This window comes from Notolepis coatsorum (assembly GCF_963971535.1).
Source record: "Notolepis coatsorum genome assembly, chromosome: 18".
Lineage (NCBI taxonomy): Eukaryota > Metazoa > Chordata > Actinopteri > Aulopiformes > Paralepididae > Notolepis > Notolepis coatsorum.
The window spans coordinates 87,481,612-87,509,167 of record NC_140182.1 but is presented as its reverse complement, the minus strand read 5'-3'; the positions used below and the strand labels follow the sequence as shown (position 1 = coordinate 87,509,167).

Here is a 27,556-nt window from a genome sequence, read left to right as displayed (position 1 = left end):
GATGTCAGAGATTCCCAGCTGCATAACAATGTGGTAATTGTCACCAGGCCACACAGTGGTTGGAGCCCAGCCTCAAAACAGCTTAAGATCCTGAGGTAGAAAAACGCTGCCCCTGAGTACCCGACCAGAAATACAAAACAATGAACCTTTTCGAAAAACAAAAACCTACAGAGTGTTCCATAGACTCACAGGAACCGTGCAAAAGTGCCCAAACAGTGAAGAAATAGCAAAATAGCAAAAGCACGTTTCTTAATGGTTAACTCCTCTTGGAGACATAACTTTGACAATGGCCATTGTTATTTGTGCAGAACTTGTGCAGACGTCATTTTAAATGAGAGCTTGCCCTCAATGATCTTTCGCAAATAAATAAAGATTGAATGCATTTGTCACCAGAGCACCTTTTTCCACATTCTTCCCTGTGTACTTCTCTGAAATCTGAGTTGCATGTGTCATGTTGAACATATGAACATATCACGGGCCAACGTGTGGTAACTTGAAACCTTTATCTTCGGCATACACAGAAACTGAGTAGGTATTGACATGTCTTGAGAGTAAAAGCTGCCGATATTAGGTATTATATTTATACATATTGTTATTCAATATAGAAACAATTTTAATCATTTAAAAAGTATATCTTTAAAGCTCAGAGAAAAGGAACTGTGGCCAATAGTTTTATTCTTCACATACACATGAATTAAAGTACAGTCTGACACACACAAAACTTGCATACAGCTTACGCGACAAACACACCAGAGGCTTTAGCTTGTCCCTTGAAGCAGCCAACAATGTGAAAAGCAGTGATCACTGATCCCTTGTTTTTCCTCAGAGAGAGAGAGAGAGAGAGAGAGAGAGAGATAGAGAGAGAGAGAGAGAGAGAGAGAGAGAGAGGAATTGAACATCCCTGTCTGTCGTTCTACCGCCTCCTCCTCCTACAGGTCGCATCTGGCGGATGGATTGATGAGAGGGAGGGAGAGTGAGAAAGAGAGAGAGAGAGTGAAAAAGAGAGGGAGAGGCAGAGGCCTTGGAAAATGGGCCTCCCTCACTCTTATCTGCAGAGGAGGAATGGTGGCTACAATTAGTGTTAGCCACGCTAGCAGCAGTGGTGCAGCTTATCACAGTGAAATACGGGCCTCTGGCAGGTCTCTGCACATCTGGAGCACGAATAGTCTAGCAAAACAAACACACGATGCGTCAGAAACACGACTGATATGGAAAGAAATAAGGATACGTCATCCATGTAGTACTTGTTTATCCAGGTGCCACGGAGGTCTCTTCTTAAGGTGGTGATACGTGTTTCTCTCTGCAGACCCTCCGCCAGCCAAGGAGAACCCCTATGAAGATATAGAACTGGAGAGGAGTTGCCTTGGAAGCAAATGTGTCACCCCCGCGCCATCGTCCCCTGCCCCGGACACACCGAGCAAGGTATCACAGTGGTCAAATGTTTAGTTTCGTTTTTTTATATTATTTGTTAGAGAGACAACATACATTAAGGAGCATTTTATGAAATAGAATGTAAATGTACCCAATTATAGCCAAAAGGCTAGTTTACATTGGCAGTCCCCCTGCCAGAAATAACGGGCTAGTACCTAGTACAAAAAAAGTACAAGCCCATTAGCAATAACATACATAATTCAACCCTTGCAATATACACAGTTCATCCCCACATAGTATACACATCACCGTTCACATATTTTATTATCCATCAACCAATTCCTAAGATTATGCTCGAAGGCGTTGAATGTAATGGACTCTCCAATGTTCTGTGGGATTGTATTCCACTCAGGCACTGTTTTATAAGAGAAAACCGATTTCCGATCGCTGACACTGCTGACCAAGTACATAACCTCATAACCGAGCAGCAACACAAGGACGTTTCCCAATCGTTTTGGCCATCGACTTTATTCTGTGGAAGATTTGTACGCAAACTGATACATTGTTAAGTTAAATCTAATAACTTGATGAAAAGATACAAATAGATACAAATGTATGTATTGGTCATCCATTCTTGCATCTGTTGCCGTCAATATCCACTGCCAACACGGGTGCACCTGTAATGTTGATGAATATGTTTGTTCTAATACATAAATCTAGTAGATATTTCACTACATCATCATGAAAAGCCATGTATTTCTAATGTAAACCTCACACTAACATCCTCATTGTCACGGCACCGCTCCTCCTCGGTCCATCCCCCACCAGTTCTAATGTAAACCTCTCACTAACATCCTCATTGTCACAGCACCGCTCCTCCTCGGTCCATCCCCCACCAGTTCTAATGTAAACCTCACACTAACATCCTCATTGTCACGGCCCCTCTCCTCCTCTGTCCGTCCCCCACCAGTTCTAATGTAAACCTTACACTAACGTCCTCATTGTCACGGCACCGCTCCTCCTCGGTCCATCCCCCACCAGTTCTCTTCACATTGTCACGGCCCCTCTCCTCCTCTGTCCATCCCCCACCAGTTCTCTTCCAAGCCGGCCTTCTTCAGGCAGAACTCGGAGCGGCGCAGCTTCAAGCTCCTGGACTTGCGCAAGACCAGCCGCGACGCCGGCGTCTCCTCCCCGTCCCGGGTCAGTCCTCCGTCCACACCCAGCAGCCCAGACGACACCCCCTGTCTCTCAGGAGACCCCTACAACCGAAGACGAAGGAGGATCCCCAAGGTAAGGTAGTCTTAGAGGGAGAGGGACACTCTCAAAACACACACAAAGGCACCTTCCTGAGTGGTTTATGGTCCAGTCTCCTGCTAAGGGAGGCTCAGGACCCGTCCAGTCACGCTGTTATTTCCTGTAAAGAGTACCGGTATACCTGGGAGAAGGTCTCCCTGGAGCAATATTTAAATTGTATTTTTTACACGTTTGGTTGATTTGTGTTGCTTCCCGGAGACCAATGTATAGACTTTTTTTTAATGTCTTCAACCCCCACAGGTGGTGCTGAAAATCAACGGCATCTTCGAAGCCCGGAGAGGGAAGAAGCGCATGAAGAGGGTGTCTCAGTCGACCGAGGCCAGCTCAGGGAGAGGTGAGGGTTAAAAAACAAAACAAAGGCATGGTTTCTCTCTCTGGAGCTCTGGTTTATCTCTGTACATACATATTATCGATAGATATGTCTCACCTGTCCAACTGATCAGACCCTCACCCTTGTTTTGTTATTCATATTTTATCTTGTTCTTTACCTTTTATTCTTAATTTTGTATTCTCATATTTTTATTGTTTCTATTACCCTGCCTATACCTCCCCTCCCTCTCCACTGTACTGCTATGACCCCTGAATTCCCCCAAGGGGATTTATAATGGAACATCTTATCTTATCTTATCTTATCTTATCTTATCTTATCTTATCTTATCTTGATTGATTGAAAATTGTATTAACAGATTGCAGAATGGGTACAGTACAGTACAGCTCAATAGATACAATTGTTAAGGGGATGCAGACCAGAGAAAGACTTTCGTCTTGTTTACATCAGGGTCCCCCATTTTCAATTCATAATGACATTTATGACATACGCAACATACAGATATATATCATGACATTTATGACATACATGACATACAGGTAGACAGTACTGTTAAACAGAGATCCTAACAGAAAATATATACATGCGAGGGGGAGGAAACTGTACATTAGGAGGGGGTGGGTGTGTGGGAGGGTGGGTTTGGACATTTACTTTTGCATGTGAGTCTCAGTGAATAAGAATAGGGCCATTCATTGATGGTTCTATGTAGCAGAGCAGAGGCTCTAGCACCAACACTGGTTCCTTAAATATACTGTTAAGCTTCTTTTGTTAACTCCACTGCAATATTGTGAGACGTTTAGGCAAAATGGCCTCATACAATACCCCACTGTATGTGTTCACTTAGCTTTATGGGTATGTTTCCATTTTGGGGGGGGGGGGTTCAGTTACATTTGACCCCATTCTTCAGAGGATCAGGTTGTGTTGCGTTGTCATATGAAACACAAATGTGGACGGGATGAATGCAGGTACCTGGGGCTCAAGGTTTCTTGTGACATCCTTTTTGCAGTGTCCTCATGTTGTCTCTCTCTCTCTCTCTCTCTCTCTCTCTCTCTCTCTCTCTCTCTCTCTCTCTCTCTCTCTCTCTCTCTCTCTCTCTCTCTCTCTCTCTGTTGTAGTGACAGACGAGAACAGCGAGTCAGAAAGTGACACAGAGGAGAAACTGAAAGGTGAGCACTGAAAATAGAAACCTTTGTTTTTGCATTCTTCTCCAATTTTTTGCATTATTCTCCAATTTTCTCCCAAATTAAGTCGTTATGCCACTTCCCCCTTGTGTATCATTATCCTGGTCATTGTGTTATCCTCTGTCGGTCTGGGGAGGGTGTAGACTACCACATGTCTCCTCTGTCGGTCTGGGGAGGGTGTAGACTGCCACATGTCTCCTCTGTCGGTCTGGGGAGGGTGTAGACTGCCACATGTCTCCTCTGTCGGTCTGGGGAGGGTGTAGACTGCCACATGTCTCCTCTGTCGGTCTGGGGAGGGTGTAGACTACCACATGTCTCCTCTGTCGGTCTGCGGAGGGTGTAGACTACCACATGTCTCCTCTGTCGGTCTGGGGAGGGTGTAGACTGCCACATGTCTCCTCTGTCGGTCTGGGGAGGGTGTAGACTGCCACATGTCTCCTCTGTCGGTCTGCGGAGGGTGTAGACTACCACATGTCTCCTCTGTCGGTCTGGGGAGGGTGTAGACTGCCACATGTCTCCTCTGTCGGTCTGGGGAGGGTGTAGACTACCACATGTCTCCTCTGTCGGTCTGGGGAGGATGTAGACTGCCACATGTCTCCTCTGTCGGTCTGGGGAGGGTGTAGACTACCACATGTCTCCTCTGTCGGTCTGGGGAGGGTGTAGACTACCACATGTCTCCTCTGTCGGTCTGGGGAGGGTGTAGACTGCCACATGTCTCCTCTGTCGGTCTGGGGAGGGTGTAGACTGCCACATGTCTCCTCTGTCGGTCTGGGGAGGGTGTAGACTACCACATGTCTCCTCTGTCGGTCTGGGGAGGGTGTAGACTACCACATGTCTCCTCTGTCGGTCTGGGGAGGATGTAGACTGCCACATGTCTCCTCTGTCGGTCTGGGGAGGGTGTAGACTACCACATGTCTCCTCTGTCGGTCTGGGGAGGGTGTAGACTACCACATGTCTCCTCTGTCGGTCTGGGGAGGATGTAGACTACCACATGTCTTGTCTGATACATGTGGAGTCGCCATTTGTTTCTTTTCTTTTCAGCTGGGTGTTTCACTGGGAGTGAGGAGGTTCACGTCATCTCCCCCAGATCCCCTCCCTGTTATAGAATAGAAATCCTTTATTCATCCAGAGGGAATAACAAACAAAAACAACTAGAGACTACAGATCAAATAGAAAACGAACCTTGAACAGCAGTGGAACATGAAGAGCGAAAGAGAGAAAGAGAGACAGAGACAAGGGGAAGAAATGATGACAAGGAGAGAGGCAGAGCAGGGGAGAACAGTCCAGACCTGGCAGGAGGGGCATTCTATGGCCAGGCAGGAAGGGCAGATACACTAGGACTAATACCCTCACCGGCTTCCCACCCGCGAACACTGACAACTGTGTTCGTAGGGACGTCTGACCAAGTTCAATCATTCAATCTTTATTTAATCTCAAAAGATCATTGAGAGAGCAGGCTCTCATTTACAATTACGTAGAGAGACGTCAGAGGAAGTCAGAGGTACCGCTGCCGGGAATTGAACCCGGGTCTCTGCCGTGGTAGGCAAGAAAAGTGAGCTTGTGTGTGTCTGTGTCTGTGTCTGTGTCTGTGTCTGTGTGCGCACCCGTGCATTAAATGTATGTCAGCTCACAGCCAGCGCCTGGTGTCGGTCCAGTCCATGCTGAAACAGACAGGGCGGTACTGGACCTTGGAGAGAGATCTGATGGATCTGCAGGAGAGGAAACTGTTTGAGTACTTCATCGTGGTCGCCCTGCACAAGACCAAAGCTGGAGTGCCTTACCTGCCCGAGGTCACACAGCAGTTCCCTCTGAAGGTAAAGTAGGACAGAAAAACACTGCCCTCTTTTCTTGATCCTCCAATTACAACTGTTGTTTTTTGCTTTCCTCTGGCTTTGTTTTTCCGAGGGAAGCAACGGTTGTGATTGGAGGATCAAGAAAAGAGGGCGGGCTTGAGATAGGTCAATTGCATTGCTACCATCTCTGAGGCGATTTCACAAAGATTGCACCCGCTAATAGCACCCTTAAAGGGGAACTCCACTTTTTTTGGAAATTAGCTTATTTAACATCTTCCCTGGAGTTAGACAAGAAGATGCATACCTTTTTTGTCTCTGTGCGTGCATTTAGCTTTGGGAATAGACGCTCCGTTAGCATAGCTTAGCTTCATCACTGGAAGTGAGGCAGGACAGTAGCCTTACAGTGCCTTACAGTGTATTGCAAGGTCTGACATTGACCAAACTTGATATGCATGACCTTGGTGGGCTCTAGGTCAACTCCTGAAAAGGGGGTCAATGTCAGACCTTGCAATCAAAAGTTAGGGGGCGCACTGAAATTATGGCAAGAGTTATTAGCCCCCTAACTTTTGATTGCAAAGTCTGACATTGACCCCCTTTTCAGGAGTTGACCTAGAGCCCACCAAGTTCATGCATATCAAGTTTGGTCAATGTCAGACCTTGCAATACACTGTAAGGCACTGTAAGGCTACTGTCCTGCCTCACTTCCAGTGATGAAGCTAAGCTATGCTAACGGAGCGTCTATTCCCAAAGCTAAAATGCACGCACAGAGACAAAAAAGGTATGCATCTTCTTGTCTAACTCCAGGGAAGATGTTAAATAAGCTAATTTCCAAAAAAAGTGGAGTTCCCCTTTAACTGCGTGTAATTTGCACCCGCTATTTGTTCCGTCTTAAAGACCTATTCACTAAAGATATTGCGCGGATGATATACTAGCCCATACGTTGTGCAATTTGCTCCTGATATCTGGCAGCGTTGTTGGCTCACGGAGTGCAATTGACCTGTCTCAAACCCTGCCCCTTTTCTTGATCCTCCAATCACAGCTGTCGCTTACCTCGGACAAACTTGGTTTGTCCGAGGTAAGCGACAGTTGTGATTGGAGGATCAAGAAAAGAGGGCAGGGTTTGAGACAGGTCCATTGGCTTCGGATTGCTCCAGTTGGCTGATATGATAAAATAGTATAAATACTGCCCATGCAACAGAATGCATGTCCTAGGACAATGGCAGACAGAAAACAGAAGCTTCAATTCTCTGATCCCGAATTGGAAGTCCAGAAAATCAATACTGTAGCTCTTCTAGTCCTTGGACCAAACACTTTTTTGTAAACAATTGGGTGGGAAAATTCTAGATGTGATTTTTTATTTTTTATTCCTATACAGGTACATCCCTAGATTGTGTTTTGATATGATAGACAGTTTGGTTTGGTAGCTTATCAGTGGTTAACTATAAGTATCCTGCCATATCTTGCTCCCCTTCATAGATTCGCTCGTACGTCAGGTTGTGGTGGTACTGGTACTGGTGGTACCTACAGGTGAATGCCTCATTGTTGCGGAGGGATTATGCGGTAGGTGCGTGAAAGTTACCATATAGCTCAGCGTAAAATAAGAGACTTATTTTGCGAAAACTCTGTTAACCACCAATAAGATACAAAACCAAACTGTCTATAAATCAATCAATCAATCAATCAAATCTATCATATCAAAACACAATCTAGGGTTGTATTGGAATAAAAATATCACATCTAGAATTTGCCCACCCAGATGATACAAAATCGTTTGTCATGTGAGTTTGAACAGACCTGTCCATGGTGCTGAATCTTTCGGCCCAAGTTAGGCACTGTGTGCCAGTGAAAAAAATGTCAGACTTTGGAATATTTTTAGAGTGAGAAATGAAGTTATATTTAATGTTTAGTTAAGAGAATAAAACTTGCATTCTCATATACTTCAGAATAAACTTTTCATTGACCGTGTTTCCAGCGTCTACTCCTCATGGACCTGACGAAACGTTATAAATTGAAAGTTTATTCTGGAGCATATGAGTGTGCGGGTTCTATTCTCTTTATTGTGATTATTACCCAACGGATCACCGGCACTGGTGCGCTTAGTTACCACCAACTCTCTGAAGATGTAAAGAGCGTCACTTTAACTGCACGTGGCAATTAGCGCCACTAAATTGGAGTGTTTTTGCAATGAGGCTCATTTGCATAGAAAAGGGCACATGTTTCACCCATTACCTAATTTAAATAGCAGAGACGCAATGCTGATGGCAACGCAGTTAGCACGGTATTTCACCCTTTGTGAGGGCTTTGTGAATAGCAAGGTGTGTTTGGAGCTATTTGCACAGACATTGCATCAGTGTTTGGATATTATCTGTCAGATGTGTATGTTATGTGCGGTCGGGTGGCGTAGCGGAGATTGCGCTCGTCACCAATGCAAGAGGCTGCAGTCTCGACTCCCGGAGTCAGCATTGCCTGCGGCTTGGGCTGATCGTCATACTAACTCGTTTGGCTGAGTTAGCGGGAGGGAAGTCGTGGGTGGTAATCTGGCGTTGTGGACAGCGACGCCTACAGGTCAGGTCTGGGCGCTTGTTCAGCGAAAGGCAGGAAATGGTGAAGGCAGCGTGATGACTCCCACGCGTTACACTTCACCAATGAGAGTCCTCGCTGTCAGGTGAAAAGAGAGCCACTGGCTGTCTCTGCATGTGTCGGAGGAAGCATGTGGTAGACTTCAGGGTTCCCTTGTACCGACCAGTAGGGGGAACATGCGCACAACGACCAGGTAGGGGAGGGGGGCAATTGGCATAACGACTAAATTATTAAGCATAGAAAAATCAGGCGGAGAAAAAGAGGATAAAAAAAAAATATATATGTGTATGTTATGTGTGTGTGACACACTGTAAGCTAGATGCAGTTCAAAGGACAGTTGAATTCAGTTTAAAGAGTCTTTCTGATGCATGAACTGAGTTGTTTAGTCCAAAAGCACTTGCACCACTGTTTAAAGGGGCATTTCACCGACATGTGATAATTGGTCATAAAACCAATTCTGTGTCTCGAAAGCTTTGCTGCATCGCTCCAAGCAGGTCATTAAACTGGGGTTTCCTGCTAGCTATTTTTGGCCAATAAGATTGTTATTTAACGTGCGTGCGTAATGTAGATACGTGCATGTGCAAAAAAACATGTTTAAGAACAAAGTGAAATGCATGCATCAATGTAGTTTTCTGTGAATCTGTCCTTCAGAGCATCAATTCGGTGCTGAAGATACTGCTCTCTGACAGCTTTGAATGCGCAAATGAACTTCTGATCTGTCTGGGTTACGGTAATGTTCTCCAAGAGAGTCATGTCTCGGCCGTGTGTATCATTATTTCCAGCCACTCCGGCCTGAAAGATCAGTTGGTTCTCTTATATTTACCAGGACAATTGAAATTGGCTGGTAAATACCATCTATCAGAATCCCTGACACACACTTTACTTTAAACATAAATAATAATAATAATAATAATAATAATAATAATAATAATAATAATAATAATAATAATAATAATAATAATAATAATAATAATAATAATAATAATAATAATAATAATAATAATAATAATAATAATAATAATAATAATAATAATAATAATAATAATAATAATACATCTATTTTATATAGCGCTTTTCCAGATGCTCAAAGACGCTTTACATGGGTAGAAGAAACAAAACTATGGCAAAACAAAAACAGAACAAAAATAATACATAAAATAAAATAAAACCGACAGAATTAGAAGTCAAAAGCAAGATTCAAAAGGTGGGTTTTGAGGGCTGATTTAAAAGATGTCAGGGTGTTTGCATCACGGATATGGCTGGGGAGGGCATTCCAGAGGGAGGGGGCAGCAGCAGCAAAGGCCCTGTCGCCCCAGGTCCGGAGCTTGGTCGTGGGAGGTGTTAGGCGGTTGGCATCAGCAGACCTAAGGCGACGGGGTGGGCGTGTGACGGTGGAGGAGGTCGGACAGGTAATAATAATAATAATGGATTGGATTTATATAGCGCTCTTCTCTGACTGACTGTTGCTCTGACTCAGAGCGCTTCACAGAGTCCATTATTCGTTCATACACAGTCATACCGGTGGTGGTAAGCTACAATTGCAGCCAGAGCTGCCCTGAGGCAGACTCACGGAAGCGTGGCGAATAATCAACGCCTACGGCCCCTCCGACCACCACCAACATTCATTCACATTCATATGAGGCAAGTAGGTTAAGTGTCTTGCCCAAGGACACAACGGCAATGGGATGGACATGGGCTTGAGCGGGATTCGAACCACCAACCCTTCGATCATTGGACGCCCCGCTCTACCCCTGAGCCACGCCGCCCCACAGGGGGATGTGGGACAAGGTTGGTGAGGGCTTTAAATGTGTTGAGAAGTATTTTAAATTGTATCCTGTATTTGATCGGAAGCCAATGGAGGTCGTGGAGGACAGGGGCGATGTGATCAGAGCGACGGGGGGAGTTGAGCATGCGGGCAGCAGAGTTTTGGACATATTGGAGTTTATTGAGGATAGTGTTTGGTGAGCCGTAGAGGATGCTGTTACAGTAATCCAGTCTTGATGAAATGAATGCATGAACCACCATAAAGTGTCTCACACACAAACTTTACCTGAAAGATAATGTGTCTCACACACAAACCTTACCCTATATTATCGATAAAGTGTCTACACTACAGACACACGCTTTTCTGATGGTCTCAAAGGACTCCTAGTTCACGATAAATCAGATTGTCTCCCCTTAAGTCATGTTCTCTTAAGATAGCATTAACTTAAATTGAATCAAATGTTCTCTCATTTCTTCCCCCACAGCTGGAGAGGAGCTTCAAGTTCATGCGGGAAGCTGAGGATCAACTGAAGGTCATCCCTCAGTTCTGTTTCCCTGACGCCAAAGACTGGGCACCTGTTGATAACTTCCCCAGGTCAGAACTATTAACTAGGGCCTCATTTATCAGCTCTGTCTGTTGTGAAAAGGTATCATGCTATTTGCATCAATTTGTTGGTCACTACAATGATAGTAGTGACCAAAGAATATGGAAATACCATTGGGATCACGGTTTAAATTGGATTATTCCATGATACTGTATATATCATTTTTTATTATGGAATATTTTGAAATCAATATGTCATTCAATGTCCATACCTTTGCAGGATTACTGCAGAAACATGTTACCGGTGAGAATACAATTAATGAGACTGAGATGAGTCCATCGATATCCTCTATTTTTTATTGATGGTGTGTGTGTCCAGGATGGATCCATGGGAGTTCTGCGAAAGGCATTATGGTGCAAAGGAAGCCTTTCCAAACAAAACGTGCTCCATCAACGAAAATGACTTCACGTTCACTGTTACGCATCAAAACGTTTTCCAGGAAGCAGGAAGCAACAGGGTTTATGGGAAATGTGGTCTTAGAATTAGACTACAGATTGTTTCAGCAATGGGCTCATTTGTTCACTTTATATATGTTCACAACCAATATGACTGATATATTTAGTGGAAATGTTACACCATGGCGATATTGCTTTTACCATTGTAACCAATGATTGATTGAAAACTTTATTAACAGATTGCAGAATGGGTACAATACAGTACAGCTCAATACTAACAACTGCTAAGAGGATGCAGACCAGAAAAATACTTTCGTCTTGTTTACACAAGGGTCCTCCATTTTGATATACAATGTACAACCTACAATGTATAACGTATGACATATATCATGCCAGTTAGGGTACTGTACCTTATGTACACTGTTTACTTTACTTACTCAAAGTATATATTCAGATTATATGTTGTATTGTTACTCAGCTGATAGAGTTGTGCCCTTCCTGATGACTTGTCGTACAGAACTTGTAAGTCACTTTGGATAAAATCGTCAGCTAAATGACTAAATGTAATGTAAATGTAAATGTAAATGTATTGCCCATATTTATTGTAACATATAATATAACTGATAGGGCATACAGACCCTCATCTTCACCTCTGTTTACTTGCTCATATTTTTATATTCAGAGTTAATTATATTGTTTACACTGCCTATTTTTATCTTTACTATAATTCTATTGTCTATATTTATGTCTTCTACTATTACCATGCCCATACCTATACCTCCCCTCCCCCTTCCCCAATGCTGCTATGATGCCCAAATTTCCCCCAGGGGATCAATAAGGGAATATCTTATTTTATAATCTTATAATGGCCAGTATGGTTAAACTGAAATCATCATACGATTAGATTAGAGCGGACAGCTCTCACCCCCTAAATCCGGAGTATCAATTATTGCCGTCCGGCCAACGTTTGGAGACCCCTGCAGCTAAAAACAATAGATACACACATTGAGGTGGGTGGGTGGGTGGGTGGGTGGGTGGGTGGGGGGATGGTTGTGGTTGCTTGTTTGACTGTTATGATCTGATCCTGCGACCATGTACTGTACATGTCTGTCTGTGTTCTTGTTATGTATGTTTGCTGTGTATTTTTGGAGCTTCGATGTATCTGCTGTAGCATGAATTGCCCAGTTTGGGACATACAGTACCAATAAACTTGACCTTGACCTACTATCATACTTTTTTGGTAAGGGTTAGCTCTGCACCTAGCATAGATTTTTGATCCACTTTTTTCTCCCATTTTTCCATATTTTCTCCCATCCCAATTTCGTATCATCCAATTCAACCCTCCCCTGTCACGAACGCTGTTTCTTGCCTCCCACAAGCCGGCTGCAATGTGGACTAAGTCATACATAGCACAAGTCCCCTCCGGTACTTGAGGTAACAGCAGTCGCATCTTTTCACCTGCGCAGCTCGATCTCTCAGTGTCGAGGAGTAACGCGTGGGAGGCTCACGCTGCCCCCGACACTTCCTGATTCTACTGCGCAGGCGCACCAACCGACTTGTAGGAGTCGCTTGTTCACAACGTTCGATCCCCACCCTTCAGTTTTCCCTCCCCGTAATACGGCCAATGTGTATTACTGCGGACGACCAGCCAAACTGAAAAACAATGTGGAGAGCTGGATTCGAACACGCGAATCCTAGCGTCTCCACACTGGTGGCGAGTGCCTTGCCCACTACACCACCTAGCCGCCCTGCACCTAGCATAGATAATAACTATCACATAAACAACCGATGAGAACACTAAAAGCCAAAGATTTAGCTCCAAACTAAATTCCATGTCGATGAAATTTACAATGGCAAATGATTACAGGGGAGTTTAGTGTGATTTAGTGCCTTACACCTGGTTTGCTAAAATCACAATTCATTGTGTGCTGTTTGAAATTTACTATATTAGCCAATGCCATCTAGCATAGTGTCTCAAGGAGTGCTTTGTTCCGAGAAGTGATGATGTGTGCCTTGAGGGTGACGGGTAATAATTACCTAGCTCCGTTAGTGTTTGATGGGGCCCGAGGAATGTTGTTAGCACAAGCTAAGCTAGCCCCGAAACACACACCTGCACACAGAGCTATTGAACTATATATGACACATGCCGCTGGGAGGGGGCTGTCACTGGTCAATGAACACCTGTCAGGTGAAACTAAAGAGCCTTTGTGTAGATATTTGTAGAGTAAGTCTACTCTACCCCAAGGGTCTTCCTGCTCAAAAGAAAAACGTCTGGCCATTGTTTTCAACAACACCTAGTTAGCTAGCCAAGTCAAGTCCATAATTGCGTTTTCTGTTTTCCACAGCAGCTTGCTCTATGTATTAAAAGTTTTACGGTTCAAAATAGTTTCCAACCTATCTGAATGACCTGTTGTTTTTTTTTTCTCCCCCAACAGTGAGACGTTTTCGTTTGTCCTGACTGGTGAAGATGGGAGCAGGAGGTTTGGCTACTGTCGCCGTTTACTGGTAAGCTATTAAAATGGCTGCACCTGTCCAATAGATCATTGGAAATTCGAATGAATCTTTTCTGTTTTTAACATCTGGATAGGGCATTATTCTGTAGCCCTCTATTTTTTTTTTTTTTTTTTTAACATCTTTAATCATTTTCTTTAACTTTACTTTCAATTGCCTCTGTGAAACAAAGGTTTTGTTTTGCTCCACTGGTCTAATGCTGCAGTAGACTAGTGTTTGGGTGTACAGTCTGTTGTGTCTTCATAGCCCAGTGGTAAGAGCTCTGACCCTCTCTGTCTGTTCTGTGTTCACAGCCCAGTGGTAAGAGCTCTGACCCTCTCTGTTGTGTGTTCACAGCCCAGTGGTAAGAGCTCTGACCCTCTCTGTCTGTTGTGTGTTCACAGCCCAGTGGTAAGAGCTCTGACCCTCTCTGTTGTGTGTTCACAGCCCAGTGGTAAGAGCTCTGACCCTCTCTGTTGTGTGTTCACAGCCCAGTGGTAAGAGCTCTGACCCTCTCTGTTGTGTGTTCACAGCCCAGTGGTAAGAGCTCTGACCCTCTCTGTTCTGTGTTCATAGCCCAGTGGTAAGAGCTCTGACCCTCTCTGTTGTGTGTTCATAGCCCAGTGGTAAGAGCTCTGACCCTCTCTGTTGTGTGTTCATAGCCCAGTGGTAAGAGCTCTGACCCTCTCTGTTGTGTGTTCACAGCCCAGTGGTAAGAGCTCTGACCCTCTCTGTTGTGTGTTCACAGCCCAGTGGTAAGAGCTCTGACCCTCTCTGTTGTGTGTTCACAGCCCAGTGGTAAGAGCCGGAGGCTGCCTGAGGTGTACTGCATCGTTAGCCGCTTGGGCTGCTTCGACCTCTTCTCCAAGGTACACACACACACACACACACACGCACACACGCACACACACACGCACGCACGCACGCACGCACGCACGCACGCACGCACGCACGCACACACACACACACACACACACACACACACACACACACACACACACACACACACACACACACACACAATATAATATAAGAGAAGATATTCCTTTATTGATCCCATTGGGGAAACTCAGGTGTGGCTCTGGAAGTAGAGCAGATGTCTGATTCCCCGGTCGCTTCCCGGCGGTGTCCTGGAGAGTCAGTAATGGGTGCATGTGAGGCATATGTTATAAAGTGCTTTGGAAAAAGAGCTATATAAATGCAATCCATTTACACACACACACGCACACACACACACACACACACACACACACACACACACACACACACACACACACACACACACACACACACACACATTCCCACTGTGAGAGAGATCCCACATAAATGTTCCCAGTGGGACCACCATAGGTAGCCGCAGAGCCCCACCCACCCTCTCCATGGTATCCACTTTCCCACAGAGCTCTGGCCCAGGACCCAGTACAGAGAGGCACATGTGAGCTGCAGCTGACGTGGTGACTGCAGTGGAATGGGCTCCCTGTAATGAGCCTCTAATTTATAGGCTATGCCTGTGCATATGTGTGGATATAACCATCTGTGCAACATGCATATTAATACAAGTTGTGCATGCTCTGCATACACACTCTAGATACAGGGTATGAGTGTTGGTGGGTTATTTACAGTATGTGTGTGTGTCTGTGTGTTTGTGTGTGTGTGTGTGTGTGTGTGTGTGTGTGTGTGTGTGTGTGTGTGTGTGTGTGTGTGTGTGTGTGTGTGTGTGTGTGTGTGTGTGTGTGTGTGTGTGTGTGTGTGTGTGTGTGTGTGTGTGTGTGTGTGTGTGTGTGTGTGTGTGTGTGTGTGTGTGTGTGTGTGTGTGTGTGTGTGTGTATATAAGGATCTAGGGATACAGGAATAAATACACTATGGAGATGGGTTTACATACAGTATGTGTATAAAGATCTATAGGTATATAGATGGTTATATTGTACACATACATATTTCATGCATCTAATTCTGGTACTTGGGAACAATGTACTACTAGATACTCACTGCAGTTCCTATACAACTGCAAGCATACGATATGTTTGCAGCTGAAGCTGTAGTGAGTTACTAACGCGTACAGTGCTATTTGTAAGTGTTTTGTATGTGTACTGTCCATTTGTCCTCATCGCCAGACTGCGCTTTAGGTCTGGGGTCTGGGTTGTTTGTAGGCTGTTTCTTCATCAAGGTTTTGCGTAGTGTGTAGCTTGCTAGCTTGAAGACTTGGTTGTTGTTGTTGTTGATCTTATGGATGGGGATTTTGAAAATAGTTATAATAATAAATATATGCATCCTGTGAGTCAGACTACTGTCCATCATATGTCTTACACTGGCTCTTTGCACTGTATGTTAGGATCTTATTGTTTTCTAGTATCGTCACTTTGTTTCTGCACCACCAAGTCCTGTATATTTATTGTATTTGAAAGAATGGACCTGTCTCAAACCCTGCCCTCTTTTCTTGATCCTCCAATCACAACTGTCGCTTACCTCGGACAAACCAAGTTTGTCCGAGGTAAGCGACAGTTGTGATTGGAGGATCAAGAAAAGAGGGCAGGGTTTGAGATAGGTCTATTGCATGTTTCTCTCATACTGATTCAGTGTTCATGGTGTGGTGGATGTGATGATCTGCACAGTGTCTGATCATACAGCAGGTGTCCACTGCTACTACTGTACCACTACTGTACTACTACTGTACCACTACTGTCTCTATTCACACCTGCACCTGCCGCTGTGTCCTGCTCTAGATCCTGGATGAAGTGGAGAAGAGGAGGGCCATCTCTCCTGCTCTGGTGCAGCCCTTCATGAGGGGCATCATGGAGGCTCCCTTTCCTGCACCGGGGAGGACCATCACCGTGAAGAACTTCCTACCAGGCTCTGGGACTGAGGTGAGAGAGTGGAAGCTGTGTGTGTGTGTGTGTGTGTGTGTGTGACTGTGTGTGTGTGTGTGTGTGTGTGTGTGTGTGTGTGTGTGTGTGTGTGTGTGTGTGTGTGTGTGTGTGTGTGTGTGTGTGTGTGTGTGTGTGTGTGTGTGTGTGTGTGTGTGTGTGTGTGTGTGTGTGTGTGTGTGTGTGTGTGTGTGTATGTATGTGTGTGTGGTGCAAATGTAAGCATTTGCATGTAACAATCTCTCTATTTCTCTCTACACGTCTCTATCCCCCCCCTCTCTATCTCTCTCTCTCTCTCCCCCCCCCTTTCTCTCTCTCTCTCTACCCCCCCCCCCTCTCTCTCTCTCTCTCTCTCTCTCTCTCTCTCTCTCTCTCTCTCTCTCTCTCTCTCTCTCTCTCTCCCCCCCCTCTCTCTCTCTATCCCCCCCCCTCTCTCTCTCTCTCTCTCTCTCTCTCTCTCTCTCTCTCTCTCTCTCCTCCCCCCCCTCTCTCTCTATCCCCCCCCCCCCCTCTCTCTCTCTCTCTCTCTCTCTCTCTCTCTCTCTCTCTCTCTCCCCCTCTCTGTCTCTGTCTCCCCACTAGGTGATAGAGCTGTGTCGGCCATCAGACTCTCGTCTGGAGCACGTGGACTTTGAGTGTCTGTTCTCCTCACTGAGTCTGCGCCTGCTGCTCAGAGTGTTCGCCTCTCTCCTGCTGGAGCGCAGAGTCATCTTCACCGCCGACAAACTCAGGTTGGTTTCACGACACGGATAATATGAGCACGAGATAAATGTACTTGGCAAGAGTTTTTTTTATTATAATTATAATTATATACATCACTATGTTATTATATGTATATGTATGTTGTGGTTAGCACTGCTGCTCCACAACAGGAAGGTCCTGGAACCCCAGTGGGAGGCTTTTCTGTGTGGAGGTAGCATGTTCTCCCTGTGTTCGCATGGGTTCTGTCCCACCACCAAGACATGCATGCTAGGTGATACTCCTGCTGTTGCCCTTGACCCAGACACTGGCATTACAACTGGAGTTGGTCCCGGGCACCGGACTGTGGCCCCCCACTGCTCCTACATAATTAGGATTGGTTGAATGCAGAGGACAAATTTCCCCACAGGGATCAACAAGCGTGAATTTGCAATAGCGGCAACCTTTTTGCGATGGGCCACTCCCGTTGCCACGGCCCCTTTTAGCCAATAGACCACCGCAACACTTCCGGGATTCTGAAATCATGGGGGAGAGAGCGGGGGGGGGGGGAAATGAATGAATGTGGATGAGAGCCTCGACATTAAGTGGTTGTAGCTACGGCTGTGGGGGGGTGCTGGAGACATGATCAAATAGACTTGTATACGCCTGCAGTCTCCTGAACACGGCACGACCAATTTCAAGTCGATCGGCACTTTCTCAATCTGCGCATGCGTAGTTCGGGAGTAGGTGCGGAAAAGTGACTATAGCTCGGCAGAGAAAGTGCCCATCGACTTGGAATTGGTCGCGCCGTGTTCAGGAGACTCAGTCGTATACAAGTCTACTGGATCATGTCTCCAGCACCCCCACAGCCGTAGCTACAAGGCTATCAAGGCTCTCATCCACACTCATTCATTTTCTCCCCCCGCTCTCTCCTCCATGAGCTCAATGTAACACGGAAGTGCAGTGGTCTATTGGCGTGAACATACAGATACACACCGTCACACACACACACTTGATACGTGACCTATAGAGCTGCTGGTCGCAGCTAATAAAGTACAACTTAACAAATGTAGCGGTAGACTTGCTATCACAGACATAGCAAGTACAGCCGAAGTAAGAAATGTTGAGGGTGTACATCCGTAAGATGGTTAGCGAAGAGGAAATGACAGAGACGCAGAGAAGACGGACAGACAGAGAGAAGGAATGACGGACGGTTTTTTGGACGAGACGTAAGGAGTGTTAAAGGAAGGAATGCTGTTTTGTTATACAGTCGCCTGGGGAACTATCTTTCTGTTTTTTTTCTCTCTGGAAAAACGTCATGGAAGCCAGAGAGACGATGGAGACAGGCTTCTTGGGAAGACGGCTCCAGTGTGGACATTATGCGCTGACACCATCATCGCTAACCCCACGTGGCTCACGCTGTTGACGTTAGCTTTAACACTGTGGCCCAAGATTTCATCTGACCGCTTGATTCGCACCATGTCTCACTTTGCACACTGAGCGGAAACAGTGAGCGCCTCCCGATAATAGGGTCAGATCACATCCTCCCGCCCGGTGGTGGTCTTGGGGAGATAAATCAAACGTGTTTTCTTTTATACGTGGAAAGAAAATAAACTTGCTCTCCGGTACACCCTCCCAAGTTCGACTCTGTGGTTTGTCGACGGTGTCTCCCTGTGTGTCCGTCGGCCTCTCCTGAAAAGGAGAGCATCTGGCACCAAGAGTCGGTGCACAAGCAGATCACCAGTTAACTGGAGCGGGGCTCACACACTGAACGCATTAAGTTAACAGTGTGGCTTGGTGTGCTTGCTGGAGTTGCTGCCAATATATCCTTTTTTACAAGTGTTACATCATACCCCCTAAAAGATGCTTTTAAACATTCTTCTCACATTAAAGATCACGCTTCTGAGGGCAAACATAAATTAATTGCTCACATAATGTTCCAAAAAGTAGTAGCTGGCTGGGTGGTGGGGGGGGGGCTTAGTGTTGAGGAATCCTCTTGCACCATCTTGTGGTAGAGAGTAGAAATGCATTTAAGGAGTATCCTAGGTATTTCCCCAAGAATGAAAGCTCAGTGTTACAACCAAGCCTATATCACTTGCCCTAAGGCCTCAACAGTCACAGGAATATGGCTCGTTTCCCGGTAGGCCTTGGTTGCAACGTGGTGGACAACAAGAAGTCGGACACGTTTTTACCAAAAATAACAATATTTATTTAACAACTACCGGTATTCTAAATGTACAAAAGTGGAGAGCTGGGTGCTCCAGCCTCCATGATTCAGGATACAACAAAAAGCACATGGTGACACCCATGTTACAACCACGCATAAATGACTTGGCCTAAGGCCTCAACAGTCACAGGAAATATGGCCTGTTTCCCGGTAGGCCTTGGTTGTAAAATGGTGGACACATAGAAGTCGGACACATTTTAGCAAAAATAACAATATTTATTTCCTACTACTCTAAATGTACAAAAGTGGAGAGCTGGGTGCTCCAGCCTCCATGGTTCAGGATACAACAAAAAGCACATGGGCAAAATAGAGCAAAGAGCAAATGGTCAAAAATGGTGAGAGCACAGGTGAGAGAGCACTGCAGTGACGAGCTCCTGGTCTGCTCATATAGGGCGTGGAGACTATATGAGCAAGTGTGTCAATTTCAACAAAGAACATGTCAATTACAACTCACCAATTAGTGACACCACACTCACACCACAATGTGAATGTAACACAAAAGACAGTAAGTATTCCCTCCACCAAGTGAAAGTACACATAACACCCCCACACCGAAATGTATGTTCTCCTTCTAACCATTATAGCCCAAAAACCACCACCAAGAGGATGAACATAAATAATAAGGGGATACTTACCAACCTTACCTATACCAAAAATTATGCAACTACACATACTAACATATGTGTAGTGCCTGCACCGTGTCATTTAATCACAGAGACACACTGTACACCAAAAAAATTATTGTGACCCATAAATTGCTATGGGCCACTACCAAGAGCGACAATGGGTCGGCCCCTGTCGAACACGACCTTCAACCTTGTCGAATGCTCCCCACTCTGGAACATTCGACAATGTTGTTTAACATAAACAACATTTCCCCGACTCTCAGGCAATTGAGCCCTCACGAAAATGTGTACTGCTGGAATAGGACCGACTGGAGCTGGTGGAAACACCCGATCTGGTCTCCCCACCACCTGTTCAACTACACCCCTAGGCCTAGGACTACATTTATACACCAACAAATCATCCTGTATCACAAAACACTGCTTCAGGTCAACAGGTCCTTCTACCGACACTACCCGCCACTACCTGTCAAAAAGAGGCAGTAAACCGGAATAATTTCATTGACAAGAGATAAACTCATTGCGCTCAGGATAGCCAACAGGAAAACAAAAATAACCACATTTTCCTGGTATGTGACACCACACTCGCACCACAATGTGAATGTATCACCACAAGACAATAAGTATACCCTCCACCATGTGAAAAGTACACATGTACTCAGCCTATTGAAACTACTAGCCATTGAAACTAGGAGGAGTGTGCAGACGCTCAGACAAGGGACTGTCCCTTTCAAAGATAATAATTTTCTTCAATATATATAGTATCTTGGTACTTTACCCAATAATAATAATTGTGATTTAGTAGGAGTATGTATAGCTCTATTTTATGATCGCTAACATTTCTCTCTCCCTCTCTCTCTCCAGTACGTTGTCTCAGTGTTGCCACGCGGTGGTGGCTCTGCTCTACCCCTTCACCTGGCAGCACACCTACATCCCAGTGCTCCCCCCCTCCATGTTGGATATAGTCTGCACCCCGACCCCTTTCATAGTAGGCCTGCTCTCCAGCTCGCTGCCTCGACTCAAAGAGCTGCCCATCGAAGAGGTGAGATGTGTGCATGTGTGTAATATATGTGTGTGTGTGTGTGTGTGTGTGTGCCCTCAATCCTTTTCTCCGGCGAACAATGGCCTCAGGAAATGACATCACCCTCCCTCTGCTCTTGTCCCAGGTCCTGGTGGTGGACCTTGGCAACAGCCGTTTCCTGCGTCAGGTAGAGTAACATAGAAACAATACTGTGACTAGACACACATCCTTAGAATCACTCTATAGGCAAAGGGATTATTTCATCCATACTACTATCCATCCAGAGTTACTGAACAGCTGTCCCCCCCCCTCCCTCCCACCTTCCCTCCCTCCAGCTGGATGACGAGGACTCCATTCTGCCCCACAAGCTGCAGGCTGCCCTAGAGCATGTCCTGGACAAGAGGAGAGAACTAGCCATGGAGAAAGGAGACCTGCCGACTGGTGAGCGTAGCTGTCGTCTATATTTCTTTTTTTTCTTCTTTTTTTAAAGCAGGCCCACTAAATGTGCACAACATTTTTTTTTTTTTTTTTTATTTAATGAAAGTTTGACTGAGCTAATGCATTCTTGGTTCAAAAAAGTTTGGGAACCTCTAGTCTATAGATATGTGTGCCATTATGTTTTCATGTTTTTCATTGAGAAATACACTAAAGTAGGGTTGGGGTCCATTGGGTCTTAATACCTTTCATACACAGAATGCAGCTCAAAGTGCTTAACAGAGACACATCTTCTTTAAATAAGTCAAGAAGAAACAACACAATAAGTCAAGAAAAAAACAAGTATACCATAAGGTCAAATTTTTTTTTTAAATAAATGCAAAATACATAAATACAACACTCCCAGACATACCCCACGCGAAGGTAAGGAAAATCTCACTAAAACCTAGCAATAGGAAAAAATGCACCACAGGCAATGTGGAGGAGAGAAACCTTAGAAGGGCCATTCAAGGAGGGATCTCCCTTGATGTCGGTGATAGTAGTGTTGCATGTTGCATTAAAAAACAGGCGAACAGTTGGTAAGCATGCACCCATGTGCGTAGTGGGTCTAAATGTGGTTGTCACACAGCAGCCTGGACAAGAGTGATGGACCGACAGAAGTCATGACATAGAAAGCTACCACATCATTAGACATATGTGTAACAAATAACCACAATCAATAAGTCAACTGTATCAGACAACCATCAATGAATCAGTCAATGCACAGTGCAATAATCTGTCGAGTGAGCATACACATAGTTATTATCATAATTATCATCTTCATCTTCATCAACACTGATCATCAGTGTACAACGGATCGTTAAAACCTTCGATGCAGTCTGTTCAAAATGTAAAACCAAATTAGAATTTCTTTTGCCAGTGACAGAGCATTCATTCTCAGTTTTTTTATCGGTTGATAAGACGACATTCTCTTGCCAGAAGTTTTTTAATGTTTTGAAGAAAATCCATACAGTATCATCAATTGATTGACTAAAGAATCGCAAAACCAGCTCCAAAAACACCTCAAATAAAATACAGTATGTATTCAACTGAATTAGATCTAATGGCGCCCTCTAGTGTAGTACATTTAATCCCATAATCAAACCGCCAAACCCTCTCTAAACCTTTCTCTCTCCTCCTGCTCCTCCTCCTCTCCTCCTCTCTTCCTCTCCCAGACTCTTGTTGCCTGAGCACGGTGGTGTCGGAGACCTTCGTGCGTTTCTTCGTGGAGATGGTGGGCCACTACTCTCTCTTCATGGGGGGAGCGGACCGGGATGACGAGTTGTCCGCCTCCTCTCCCTCCTCCCCCACCCCCACTTCCTCCTTCCAGCGCGAGCCCTTCCGCAAGGCCGTGACCTCCAAGAGCCTCAGGAGGTTCCTGGAGGTGTTCATGGAGACGCAGATGTTTACCGGCTTCATCCAGGAGAGGGAGCTCCGCAAGCAGGGCCTCAGAGGTAGAGGCTGGGGGAAGAGTCGGGGAGGACCGTTTGGTGATACTGTTCGAATCGTCCACATATCAGTCCATTCACTGTCAAATAGTTGAATTTTTTTTATTATTTTAGTCATGTTGTCTTAGTTCATTTGTTGGAAATTATAGACATTTCATTTCAACAGGTTTCTCATGTATGTATTTATCTACTATATCTGGACGTTTAAATTTGTTTTGCACTTTTAATCCATTTAAATTATAGTGTGTCGATTAGATGGACTGGATTAGCTCGGTGATAAACATTATGATTATTTGTCAAATAAGAATTACTTTAGTGGAGGACAGCCGTAGCAATCAGCATATTTAATAACGATGTTAGAGGATTACCCTATAGGCCTAGGTAATGTACGGTGTGCTCAATTGACCTGTCTCAAACCCTGCCCTCTTTATTGATCCTCCAACTGTTGCTGTCAATCTTCCAATCAATATACATCTAATAAACAACATTGTACATCAGTATCATAGAGGTTTTTAACATTTACCTTACTTGGGCGGCTACATGGCGTAGTGGGCAAGGCGCTCGCCACGAATGCGGAGACACTGGGCTTGCCTGTTCGAGCCCAGCGCTCCACATTGCTTTCAGTTTAGCTGGTCGTTCATACTAATACACATTGGCCGTATTAGGGGGTGGGAAACTGATGGGTGGGGATCGGGCGTTGTGGACAGCGACTCCTACAGGTCGGTTGGTGCGCCTGCGCAGTAGAATCAGGAAGTGTCGGGGGCAGCGTGAGCCTCCCACGCGTTACTCCTCGCCACTGAGAGATCGAGCTGCGCAGGTGAAAAAATGCGACTGCTGTTACCTCAAGTACCGGAGGGGACTTGTGCTATGTATGACTTAGTCCACATTGCAGCCGGCTTGTGGGAGGCAAGAAACAGCGTTCGTGACAGGGGAGGGTTGAATTGGATGATACGAAATTGGGATGGGAGAAAATATAGAAAATGGGAGAAAAAGTGGATAAAAAAAAAACATTTACCTTACTTGATCCGAGGTATACTTCTAATAATATTTGTAGAGGTCTTAGGGAGTGCAGTAACCTAATTGTAATAAAGCATGAATGGGGATTATTGGGTTTAGTTAATAAAGTGTGTGGTTGTGTGTCTAGGTCTGTTTGAGGTGAGGGCTCAAGACTACCTGGACTCACTGCCTGGAAGCGAACAGCGAGGAGTCAACAAGTTTCTCAAGGGGCTAGGTATGATTCACACACACACACACACACACACACACACACACACACACACACACGCACACGCACACACACGCATACTATATCTCTCTCCTATTCACCACTCTCTCTCGTTTTCACCAGACACACCACGGGTCAACGGTTATGGTTAGTTTAAGGTAACAGTGTGGTTAGGTTTAGGGTTAAGGTTATGGTTAGTTTAAGGTAACAGTGTGGTTAAAGGAACACGCCAACTTTTTGTGGAATTAGCTTATTTGCCATCTACCCCGGAGTTAGACAAGCAGATACATACCCTTTTCTTCTCTGTGCATGCAGTAGGAGTAGGAAGAGCCGCACCGTTAGCCTAGCTTAGCCTAGAAGTAGGTTAGTCCAGCTAGCCTAGTTCCAAACAGTCACGAAATACACTCCAAATACAACTCTAAAACTTTCCTGTAAACATCTTGTGACCTGTGTATTACTATTTAGTGGAGAAATTCATTTTTTAATTAGACATTTTCATTTTCTAAGCAGATACATACTCGGAACAATGTTTTGCGTCTTTTTTTGTATGTATCTGCTTAGAAAATGAAAATGTCTAATTTAAAAAAGAAAATTCTCCATGTGGTAAATACACAGGTCACAACATGTTTACAGGAACGTTTTGGAGTTGTATTTGAAGTGTAAATGAGATTGGACTGAACACACACACATACTCTCTATTTGTAACCACACAAACACACATACTCTCTCTCCTTTTCACCACACAAACACTCTCTCTCTCCCTTTTTCACCACACACACACACACATACTCTCTCTTTTTCACCACACACACACACTCTCTCCTTTTCAATCACTGCACCTTGTAGATGGTTTCAAACTTAAATTCTATTTATTTTTGGGCTTTCTGTCATTTTCACCCATCCCAATTTAGTCGTTATGCCAATTCCCTTCCTGGTCATTGCACGCATTGCCCCACTGTCGGCTTGGGGAGGGTGTAGAACTACAACATACCTCCTCCGATACATGTGGAGTCAGCCAGCCGCTTCTTTTCACCTGACAGCGAGGAGTTTCACTGGGGGGATGTAACGCGTGCGGAGGTTCACGCTATTTCCCCCCCGATCCCCTCCCTGCTGAACAGGCGCCCCGACCGACCAGTAGGAGTCGCAGTTTACAACGACCAGGTCACATACTGTACCCCACCGGCTAACACTGTCAATTGTGTTAGTAGGGACGACTGACCAAGCAGGAGGTACCGCTGACAGCTGGATTCGATCCCAGAGTCTCAGCGTGGTTGGCGAGTGCTTAGTCCACTGCGCTACATGCCCCGTAGATGGTTTCAAACATGACAACATAAACATTCTAAATTGCAGTAGTTTGCTACACTCTCAGAAATGACGTGTTAAAATGTGTTAAATTTAAAGATAAAAAAAAAGTTAAATGTAAAAAAGAAATGCCACAAGCGGCGTTGCTATTATTACTGTAACACGTGGTATATTACTGTTTAACGTGTCAGTATGTGTTTAACACATCCTAATAGCTGACAGGACTTTATTAACATGGGCCCGAGCTGGTCCCCACGGCAACGCAGTTCCCCTGAAACCATCTACACCTCACAGGGGATGTGTAATACGTACGAAGGATGTAACAAAAAACACTTAGCGATTCATGAATATGCTCACGCCTCTTACCGTGCCTTGACCTAGATCTGTTCCTTGTGTCTATTTCAGGAAGCAAGATGAAATTTCTGTCAAAAAAGTGATGTCTTGCGGAAAAAAGGACGGAACACGTGAGAGCGTGATGAAGGAGGTGGAAGAGGAGGGCGAGCGCTCTGGATGTCCTTAAACCCAGTGCAGAGGGTGGAGATGCAGATGTGTATGTGTGTGTTTGTGTGCACGCGTGCGTGAGCCTACACAGTTCATGTAGGGGAAACCCTAAAATGAGTTGGACTGGAGAGGTTTGTGGACATGAAGGATTTCGGGGAATGTCAGGGAATTAGGTCCCAGCCTCGCTGAGGCCGGCCACTCCGGACACATTCCTTTTGGAGCTGTGGGGTTTATTCAGCTTGGACCAAAAAAAAAGAAAAACCCTCCTTGTATGATAAAGACACTATGGACTTAGAGCTTCTAATACATATGTCCTGTTTCCCTCCAAGGTCCCTGTTTAGTCAGAGGTTGCTTTTGTAAAGCTTACAGTCAGTCCCTACAGTGTAAATGTATGTACAGTATATGGATCTTAAGTCGGAACAGCGTTGTTCTCTCTGTCGCTGAAGAATGACTCCGCCCACAAGCCTGAAATGCACCAACCAGACCCATCTTTGATGTTGCTGTGCAGCCAAATGACAGATTCTATTTTGTACAGTATACATTTTAATACATTACAAATATTTTCCATAGAGTTTTCTTCCTTCTAAATACAGTAGTACAACTTCTTCTTCAACAGGAGGCTTTTAAGTTAATTTATATACTTTTGTAGACAAACTCCTGCAGTTTGTAATGGGCTTTATTTTAAAAAGTCTAGTTCAAACTGTTTGTAGACCACTTTGGGGGTATTTGGGGATACTGTACCACTATGATAAGTGAATGGAGTTTTCATTGGAAAAGGAGTGAACACCTATAAGGAAGATACAGAAAACCAGAATGAGAAAACTTGGAAAAGCAACGTGAACGCACGTTTCACTTTGGATTTCAATATAAAATGTAGCCAGATTTGATATTGGACAAAGAAAAGTACGTTATCAGGCCGATCAATATCAATGTGCTTCTAAAAACACCACTTGTTAATTGTTTTGCCTTAAACTTGATTGAGAATGCAATGAAACTGTATAAATAAAGTGATTTTTAATTAAGAACAATGATTGAATTGTGAAGTGTCTCATCTTTTTGAACAGGTATTATTTTAGTTGCGTGTTTTTGTTGGCTTATCAAAGTTATCAACTATCTACAATATAATACAATATGAGCCCCTTACAATTCAATATCCATAAGATCCACTGGAGGGCTCTGCTACCAAGCTAGCATTCCACCCTGCAGCTTCCTATTGTCACACCTCAGCCTGTCTGGTGAAGTGCACAACATGTCCAAGACCCAGAGTGTCATGCGTTCTAGAGTTCATGATAATAATAACCTTATGAGTGAGAAATTAATTAAGGGAAAGTATTATTATGTTTTAACTAGTTGATATTACAAACATTGACCA

General features: G+C 44.7%; 1 protein-coding gene across 1 annotated transcript in view; it reads left to right on the top strand.

Moving 5' to 3' along the window:
• LOC311245482 (DENN domain-containing protein 2A) overlaps nt 1-27,206 on the top strand; it is a 48,793-nt gene extending 21,587 nt beyond the window's left edge. The window contains exons 5-20 of the mRNA XM_084335333.1: nt 1,307-1,422; nt 2,464-2,661; nt 2,926-3,019; nt 4,129-4,179; nt 5,821-6,008; nt 10,817-10,926; nt 13,767-13,836; nt 14,613-14,690; nt 16,545-16,685; nt 17,268-17,416; nt 21,078-21,255; nt 21,380-21,421; nt 21,570-21,675; nt 22,884-23,162; nt 24,301-24,387; nt 26,089-27,206. Of these exons, the coding sequence (XP_084191459.1) occupies nt 1,307-1,422; nt 2,464-2,661; nt 2,926-3,019; nt 4,129-4,179; nt 5,821-6,008; nt 10,817-10,926; nt 13,767-13,836; nt 14,613-14,690; nt 16,545-16,685; nt 17,268-17,416; nt 21,078-21,255; nt 21,380-21,421; nt 21,570-21,675; nt 22,884-23,162; nt 24,301-24,387; nt 26,089-26,120 (1,919 nt within the window). The 3' untranslated portion in view covers nt 26,121-27,206. The remainder of the gene's footprint in view (nt 1-1,306; nt 1,423-2,463; nt 2,662-2,925; nt 3,020-4,128; nt 4,180-5,820; nt 6,009-10,816; nt 10,927-13,766; nt 13,837-14,612; nt 14,691-16,544; nt 16,686-17,267; nt 17,417-21,077; nt 21,256-21,379; nt 21,422-21,569; nt 21,676-22,883; nt 23,163-24,300; nt 24,388-26,088) is intronic.
• The last annotated feature ends 350 nt before the right edge of the window (nt 27,207-27,556 follow it).